The sequence below is a fragment of the Simochromis diagramma genome, unplaced genomic scaffold, assembly GCF_900408965.1.
Source record: "Simochromis diagramma unplaced genomic scaffold, fSimDia1.1 OVJJ01000327.1, whole genome shotgun sequence".
Taxonomy (NCBI): Eukaryota; Metazoa; Chordata; class Actinopteri; order Cichliformes; family Cichlidae; genus Simochromis; species Simochromis diagramma.
Window position 1 is genome coordinate 62,383 of NW_024386768.1, and position 8,932 is coordinate 71,314.

The window sequence follows — 8,932 nt, forward strand, 5'->3', positions numbered from 1 at the left end:
TTGACCGAAAATTAAAAGCCACGTTTCTTTGTGGTTTCCGAGGGACGAGCGAGTGCCAGCTGTTGGTTTTGGTTTCTGTTTAGGCTCGCCCGTAAACCTGCCGACTGTTCACGGTGATAAGGCTTCAGGGAGCTGAACATGCAACTTCCTCTAAAATCCACCAATTTTCACTTTTTTCCACATTTCTGTGTAAACAAATGAGATCAGGCTGTTTTAGATCAGCTGACGCTTCTGTTCATTTTCATTCACGTTATTAATATAAAATTAGACGAATGCGACGCACGGCCCCGGATGATCAGACTTTCACTGGCCCCCGAAAGAAAGCGCTGTAGAGGAGTCGATGCTGAGAGCTCGACCGAACTCTGACAGGTTTAAAGATCTTTAAGCTGTCTCGCCACTGCACGTGTAATCCTGGCTACGGTGGCCACTGTGGGACAAACATGCTGCTCAACAAAGACGCATCAAAGTCACTGTTACTGTTGTTTACCTCACACTGTAAGTGGCCTTGTGGAAAAGGTTGTGGCGCTTTGGACTGAGGTGAGAAGGAATAGGATGACATTTTGTTAAGGTGGCGTTGTCTCGTTCCTTCCTGTTGTCACGTGTTTGGTGAAGGATAAAACACTCGTGTTTCATATCTGCAGTCTGAAGATGCAGGCATGGATTTAAACGCCTGCGATTTCTCTTCTCCTCTGCCTTTGGCGTCATGCATTTGTGGGCGGTCTCTAGCCACATACAGTACATAAAATGTGATGTTTGGATCCATCTCAGCCATTGTGTTCAAAGCTGGTGGGGGTAACACGGAGCTGCTTTGTATTTTTAGTGGATTCATCCTGAGTTTGTTGGAGAACACAGTTACACACTAATCACCATTGAAAAATGGCGTACTGACCTTTAGAGCTGCTGCCGCCACGTCATCATGTCGAACCTATGTTTGAACCTTTATGTTCAAACATGGACATCATGTTGTTTGTTTATGTTTGTCCTTCCAGGCTCGTACCTGCCAGCCAGTTACTACGCCGCCTCATACGGCGGGAAGGTGGGGGCGGGCGAGGACGGCGAGAAGCCCTCCAGGTCAAGTCCGTCTGTGAAGCCGTCCAGCGAGGCCAAAGCTCTGGACCTGCTGCAGCTGCACGCCAGCCAGTACAAAAGCAAGTCGCCGTCCATCCAGGACAGCAAGACGCCACATGACCGAGAGCGGGAGAGAGAAAGGGAGGGCGACCGGCCACGCTCCTCGCCCTCGCAGCGCATCATGCAGTCCCATCACCACCTGGGATACCCTCTGTACGACCTGTCTTACCCCTCAGGTGAGCCTCGCCTGCTGCTTTTAGATCCTCTTTAGCTCAGGTGTTCTCGGACTGGAGGACAACCTGCTCAGTTTAGTGACCAGCCACACAGCCATGGTGAAGCTGACCTCCCATGATTCATAGCTGGAAAGGGATCCTCTGAGCCCGCCCACCTCCTCACCCCTCTGAGCCTGCAGCTGCTTTTAATGAGAGGCGTGTGCGAGTCTGTTTCAGTTCTGACATCCTGTCTTTGTTTCAGGCCTCTCGTCCTCCGCCATCGTCACCAGTCAGCAAGCATCCGCCCAGTCCATGTACCCGCCCGCACGGAGGTGAGAACGGTAAGACACACACACACACACACACACACACACACACACACACACACACACACACACACACACACACACACACGCACACAGCAGTTATGTGTGAGTGCTGCGCAGCTGCTCATCACATCCATGAACATGCTTGGACTTCTGTGCCGCTCCTCTCCACCTGTACTGAAATTCAGCTGCCCTGCTTCAGGTGTCTCAGTGCAGCAGCTCCACCTACTGGTCAGATCAGTGAATCTCAGTGTAAAAAACCAGAGTTACTGAACAGGACATCAGCCTCCTCATCATCACCTTCTTCTTCTTTGTTTTAATTTCAAACCATTCCCTGGTAAAATCGACTGACCCGTGATCTCCTCTCACTTTCTACAGGCACACCTGATTGGCCAGCCTCTACGCCTCTCCGAGTCATGTGACTGGATCACGTGAAGAAGCGTTTCTGTTTCCGTGACATCAGTTCAGTGGTGTTCTGTGTGTGTTTGATATCTCTGCCTGGACGTCCAGCCAACTGCTCCGACCCTCGCCGGACCGGATCCTGGTCCCTTTGGGTTCTGCTGGTTCTGGGCGGTCCCGTTGGCCAGCAGGTGCTGCTGGGATGCAGAGCTCACAGTGACGTACCTGCAGGGACGACTGGGTGACCTCTGACCTCTTTCAGAAGGACGGGCTCAGCTCCGGATGACATCACACCGTTACCTGGATGCGTCTCAGCTTCACGTGAAATAAAGAGAACACTGGATGAAGGAGGGCCGGCCAATCAGAGGGCAGTATTCAGACTGCTTCCTTGTACTGACTGAGTGACAGGCTCCTCCTCCTCAGTGTGTAGCTGTAAACATGCTCTGTGTGTGTGTGTGTGTGCGTGCGTGCGTGTGTGTAAATACTGTACAGAGGAATTATTTTAAAGAGCTGTTGGATGATGTTGGATTTCCTACTCTTCTTTTTGTCTGGTAGTCTCTGCCTCTGTTTTTCTACTGTTGTTGATCTGATATTAAACCTGTAGCTGGTGGAGCAGCGCTCGAGCTCAGTGTCCTCATTTATTCCCTGAAAACACCACAGAGAAGCTGATGTTGTGAAACGTCTTCAGGTCCTGGGATGATGGGAGGCAGGAGGGGTTCGCTCAGATCAAAGGGTTCTTCTTTCAAAACAAAAAGCTTGCAGACTCTGGTTTCATTGTGTAGAATAAAATATTTCCTGGTTTAAAACGTAAAATTATTATATCATGACCCCACAGACCCCCTCTCAGTTTGTCTCTGCTCATGCTCACGTCATCGTCAATGCCTCGTGCGTGCGCCCTGTAGATGTTTTTGGTCTCATCATTGAGACTCAGCCCTTCAGTCGGTTTCAGCACCGTTCTCTGAAGGTCCCACCAGCTTCTCCGTCAGGCTGAGGTCTGGACTGGCTGGAGCATTGCACCACTTTGATTCTTTTTCTTTTGGAGGTTTGGCACTCTTCTTGGTATCATCGTCCTGTGGCTGATGGCCTCACATCTGACTCTAGAATACATTTGTATACAGAGGAGTTCATGGTTTACTGAGTCACTGCACGGAGCCCAGATCATCATCCCTCCAGCACAGTGCTGACAGCTGGTCTGACGTGTTTCCTTTTGTCCAAACGTGCTGTGGTGCTTGATGGACAAACATTCACTTCAATGCAAAAGTTATTTGTACATTTAAACACAACAGATGACACGAACGCGACGCCCGTCACGCTCGTGAAGAGAAAAGCAGCACTAATGTTATTGTGACACGAGGCCGATTCTACCTGAGGCACAACACGCTGTCAGAGGACGCCCATCGCCATCACAGTCAAGGTAGGGATTTTTAATGTGTCTGCTCCAATAAGTCCAGTAGGTGGAGCTATAGCACAGGTGAATGGTTGCAGACTGAAGCCAAGATCCTTTTCAAAGTCTGTTTTTGCTACAGCTCCAAATGTTTCAAAGCTTAAGTTACATATATAGGGAAGTGTTTTTATGCAAGATGGTGAATAGTTTTACATTTGTACTTTCAATAGTTTCTTGCATCACCTCTGAATGAAAATGTCAGCTGACAGCTGGTGTCATGACCTTTGCCCTCTGAGGAGAGACCTCTCAAACATGTTACCGTCTGAGTGTGTCACCGCAGCCCCACAGAGCCTGCATGCTGCAACATGCAAACCTATTTCAGGGGTTTCAGTTTTATTCCTGCAGCACTTTATAGAAGCACATTTATAGCCAAGGCTTTGCTGTGCTCGCTCTCAGATGGGTCTTTGAACTACTGTAAAACTGCACTCGCACATGAAGGATGCAAAGCTCAGACCTCAACCTAGAGAGGATACGATGCAAGGCACGAACTAAGTTAAAAGGAGGAACATGAAGCAATAAGCAGCAGGTAATACACAACTACTGCCCTGATCCCGATTTTAAAACAGTGTTTTGAGTTTCTTCCTGTTGAAAAGGGAGTTTTTCCTTCCCACTGTCACCAAAGTGCTGCTCATCTGATTGTTGGGCTTTTCTATGTATGGTTGTAGGGTCTTACTGTGTCACACACCTTGAGGCAGCTGTTGTGACTTGGTGCTGTATGAATGAAACTGAATTGAAATGTCTGCTGCAACATTGAGATGATCGGGTCAGAATTTGGTGTAAACAGTCAGCAGAGCACCTGGGATGTGGTGGAACTGGAGTTTCACATCGTGGATGTGTCTGCAGCATCCGTGTGACGCTGTCGTGTCAATATGGACCAAAACATGTGGAAGATGTTTCTGACACCTCGTTGACTCTGTGTCTCGAAGAAGTGAAGCAGCTCTGAAGGCAACAGGAGATCCAACCTAGCAAAGTGTAACTGATGAAGCACATTTTGAAAAGACTCCACTTTAACAGACAGGAGAGGGTGACAATGAGTCGAGGCTTTCATCTTTTTAATGATCCTTGAGTTCAGGTGGGGTGGGCTGCTTTTTGCACCCTTGTGTATAAGATCAAATAAATATATTGGTATCCCTCAGACGGTGGAGTCGAATGTAGTTGTTTGGCTGCTCTGCTTCAGGCTCTGAGGTATCCTGGGAATAAAGCGCGGACACAGCAGATGTGGGGCAACACGTTCTCCCTCCCTAAGCGTAATATTTTACGCTAGGTGACAAATCGTTTTAGGCCAGAGAGCTGTTAGCATCTCTCCTTCTCTCACATGTGTGCAAACAGAATGCTCGCCACGATAACTCCCACCGAGGGTGACGCTGGCTCCGGGGGAGACGGAGATTACCATGGCAACAAATGTCTTCAGCTGGCTGGACAGGTACGTTTCTGCGCACCTGTCATCCTTGAGGTTTTAATGCACTGCCTTTACTTTATGTAATCCATCATTCAGTTGTGTTTTGAGCCAGAGTTCACTTCAGACTTTAAAGGCACCACATTGGACTGTAAAACAGCCCGTTTCAGTTTAAGAGTTGCTCAAAACAATGTTCTGTCTCACTCCCATTTCTTCCTGTTGCATGTTGAAGCTCCACTTGGAACGCTGTTAAGATCCAACCATGAAAAATAGGATTTTTGGGCCTTTTTCAGGTGGTCTTAAACTTTTGATCGGGACTCTGTCTACCTTCCTTCTGTCTCTCTAACAGTCACAGTCCCTGCATTTAAAGTCCCGACTCTCACCTGCACGCTCGCTGCCTTCCAACGCACCATCCCCTTTCTCCTTCTGCCAGCAGCAGCACAGTTTCACCCTGTTAGCTAGCAGCACCGGAGCGGTTCATTGATGACCCCGACCCATCCGGTGTGCACATCTCATCCTGTATTTTGCTCATGCTGACGTGGCCTTGCTGCATTGCTGACACGGTCTAATGTTTCACTGCTGTTTCCCAGCAAGGCTTCAGTTTGTCTTCTGTTGGATTATTTTACCTGTATGATGATGTTGATACAGTTTCACCTGAGAGTTGCAGCTGTAATCTCAGCTGATGAAATCTCTTCTCTCTGCTGTTAGCGTGTTTTTGTTTTCTCCATGATGCTAACCACTCTTGTAAGAAAAGGGGAGGGGCTTGGAGAATTTCAGACACATCTCTTCTTTACTCAGAACTTTCTGCCAAACTAACTTCATTTAACAACTTGTAAAAATCATTTTGCAGTATAAGTGTTGTGGTGTCTCTGGTCTCCAGAGCCGTCCTCACAGCAGACACCGTGAGGTCACTAATGGTTGTGACGGTGCCGGAGACTTCAGGTGTCTGTAAACTGCAGAATGAGAGCCAACAAAGTCCAAATGTACCAACAGGAAAACACAAAACTAGATGTGACAGCTGTGCATATCATAACCAACAAGATTCCAACATTATTAATGCTAAGAACAAGCCTGCGGTTAGCATGACAGGAAGTCGAGATGATGAAGATAGTCCAGCCTTCAAACTAAGACGCGTGATGTATAAAAGTCTTTCTACAGAGTAAAGGACGGTTTGAGGTTCCTGCTGGCACCATGCGCTGTCTGCACAAGCTTCTTCTTTGTCTTCCACCACGTCTGCGAGACATCAGTGAGACATCAAATATACCTGATTTATCTTAATGCTGTAAACACCACACTGACTTTAACTTCTTCTTTTATCAGAGTTTGCAACAGGAATTTTTCATGGAGAACAAGCTGCGCAGAACTCGATGGCGTACATGGTGTCAGTGCAGGATAACGAGGGTCGACATGTCTGTGGAGGTTTTCTCATCACTGAAGACTTTGTGCTCACTAGTGCACGCTGTGGCAACTCGTGAGTTTGATTTCCTGTTCATCGAGTTTATACAAAAACATTTTCAAACTTAGAGTGGTCTGATGAATAAATACAGGTTATTGATGAGGCAGGTGTTATTTTAAAGGATAATAAAAGATGATTAACTTTAACATCATCAAATATTAATGACCTTTGGAATATGTAACAACAAACCTCTGACAGCCGTTAGTTACAGCACTGCTGACCAGAGATGGGCAGTAACGCGTTACTGTAATCTGATTACTTTTTTCAAGTAACGAGTAAAGTAAGGGATTACTATTGCAAAAACGGTAATTAGATTACCGTTACTTTCCCGTAGGAACGCTGCGTTACTGCGTTACTAAAACTGTCTCATGACAGTGACGTAAGCGAGTGCGACGTTAGTGACAACAGCTGTGTGCAGATCAACAATGGATCATATATCGAGTGCAGAGAGAGTATGAGCGTGCAGCGTTTAAAGCGTGGAAGTACTGACCTTACTTTGAGTTTGATTCCATAAAAAGTGACAAAAACATTAGTGTCCGCTGTGCGTGGGAAGAAAACTTCTTTTTACAGCGAAAAAAACCCCTAAACTTCCAACAAGCACCGAGTAGCTACGACGTAATGGGAAACTCACAGAGAAACTCGCGGATTCTTCCACTGACCGCGGCACACCTGCACCAGGGTAACCCTCCGCCTGCCCCACTCCTGCTTTACAGGTGAAAATAGAGCAACAGGACCGCTGAGTCTTTGACTTTATTTATTTTCTGCTGTGTTTTACTTGCATCTATTTGAAAGACTGAGTGTAAACACAAAAAATATTTTATTTTATGTGCTGGAATGTGCAGAAAATAGGTTTAAATGTTAAACTAATTTCTTCCAGTCAGAGAATGTTGCATATAATTAAATTTTTGCTTGATGCATAAAGTTAAAAGATTAAAACTAATAAAACAAGTTTTAAAAAGAGACTTTTCCATTTGATTACATTTTGTATGATGGATTATGCAGAAAAAGTAGAATTGGGCTGAAAGATCTATCGCTTTATCACCTGTTCAGGTTGTAAATCGTGTTTTTAAAAAGTAACTAAGTAATTAATTACTTTTGAAAATAAGTAATCAGTAAAGTAACGGGATTACTTTTTTGGGGAAGTAATCAGTAATTAGTTACTGATTACTTTTTCAAGTAACTTGACCAGCACTGCTGCTGACATTAGCCTGCATGTAACGACTGCTTGCTGAGAAATCAAGAGATCAGGTTTAAAATAGTTTACATTTTAAATTCCCTCTCACTGATTACTCCCTCAGAGGCCCCACTCACACGTCGTTCTCGGCAACCACAATCTGAAGAACTGTAAAGTCATCAGAAAGTAAAAATTGAAAACAAAATCATCCATGAAAATTACCAACACGTTGGTAATGACATCATGTTACTCAAGGTAAGACAACAGTTTCATTTGACGTGTTTGTGGTATAATTATATTTTTAATAAACGCTTCTATGTGAAAAAACATGTTTCTATTTTTACTCCATGCTGTGTCTCCAGCTGTCTGAGAAAATTCGATTAGACCACAGAGTACAAACAATTCAGCTTCCTGCGGAAATACACCTACAAGAAAATCACGTTGTCATGTGGCTGGATGGGGAGAAACTGAAACTGATGGTGAGCCTGTTGATGAGTGAGGGTGGTGGACGTGTCATTGATAGACACGTCTGTGAGGAACAGTGGCCTGGTCTTCCTGCCAATGTTACCTGTGCAGGTGGATATAAGACAGCCAAAGGATTCTGTCAGGTATGTTTTCTGTGCTTTCAGAGGAAACTTGTTCTGTTAACAAAAGAATAAAAACATAATCTGACAAATTAAAATCCTCACAGGGTGATTGTGGTGGTCCTCTGGTGTGCGACGGTTTGGCTGTTGGTCTCGTTTCCTTCAACTATTACCGTAACGATAACTACCCCGATATACCCAACGTCTATACGGACATTTCAAAGTACCGTAGATGGATCGACGAGGTTCTGCGCCAGAACCCTAACCCAGAACTTCTGGCAGGTCAAGTGGCACAATCTTTCACGTTTTGTTGCAGGAAACTTTCCACCTTTCCATGAACGGATGTAAGTTTTTATAAATGTCTTATAAAGAATTTTAGTTTCACTTATTTACTCGGGTCATTTTGCTTCCACGTTGGTTATTTTATTTTGTTTTTCTCTTTGTTTGATTCTTTTTTTCTCGTGACTCTCAGATCCTGTTCATCAGCTATGGAGGGTTTTTGGGTCGCCCACTTAAGGACACACAGAGATATCCACTGAACGGATTTCCACATCTGTTCATGTTTCCTCATCATCACAAATGCCTCTGAAGATAACTGAAAAGCTTCTGCTTGATTGTATATGAAGAAATAAAAGCCAATATTAAAGAGAGTTTTGTTTAATGCTAAAAAATCTGGTGGTTTGGAAGTTTGTTTGATTTCTGATGCAGTGCACTCGCTTGGCCACACGGCGGCGCTGTTGAGTTGTCAAATAGCTCAACAGAAACATTTCAATGATGCGGAGTTAGTTTCTCGTTCGTGCCGTTTACAGATGTCCACTGAACGCATCACGTGCAGGCTGGGATGATGGTGGTTTCTAAGGAAACCATCCCTGA

General features: G+C 45.3%; 2 protein-coding genes across 4 annotated transcripts in view; both read left to right on the top strand.

The window, feature by feature from the left end:
• LOC120736597 (zinc finger protein 609-like) overlaps positions 1-2,628 on the top strand; it is a 33,609-nt gene extending 30,981 nt beyond the window's left edge. For 2 of the 3 annotated variants that reach the window (XM_040036839.1, XM_040036846.1), the window contains 3 exons: positions 990-1,304; positions 1,543-1,612; positions 1,985-2,628. In XM_040036839.1, coding sequence (XP_039892773.1) covers positions 990-1,304; positions 1,543-1,612; positions 1,985-1,994 — 395 coding nt within the window. In that variant the 3' untranslated portion in view covers positions 1,995-2,628. Of the gene's footprint in view, positions 1-989; positions 1,305-1,542; positions 1,622-1,984 lie in introns of all 3 variants that reach the window. The other variant, XM_040036855.1, reaches the window with a different exon arrangement.
• A 4,793-nt stretch (positions 2,629-7,421) lies between these two features.
• On the top strand, positions 7,422-8,854 carry LOC120736813 (serine protease 57-like). The gene is made up of 2 exons (XM_040037139.1): positions 7,422-8,083; positions 8,167-8,854. Exons 1-2 carry the CDS (start codon positions 7,823-7,825, stop codon positions 8,395-8,397), a joined length of 492 nt encoding a protein of 163 aa, XP_039893073.1. The 5' UTR covers positions 7,422-7,822; the 3' UTR covers positions 8,398-8,854.
• Positions 8,855-8,932: the final 78 nt, after the last annotated feature.

Excerpts from the sequence above, each read along its gene's own strand:
- LOC120736813 (XM_040037139.1), top strand. The coding sequence starts at position 7,823 with ATGCTGTGTCTCCAGCTGTCTGAGAAAATTCGATTAGACCACAGAGTA. Across the intron at positions 8,084-8,166 it reads CAGCCAAAGGATTCTGTCAG|GGTGATTGTGGTGGTCCTCT; the intron begins GTATGTTTTCTG and ends AAATCCTCACAG.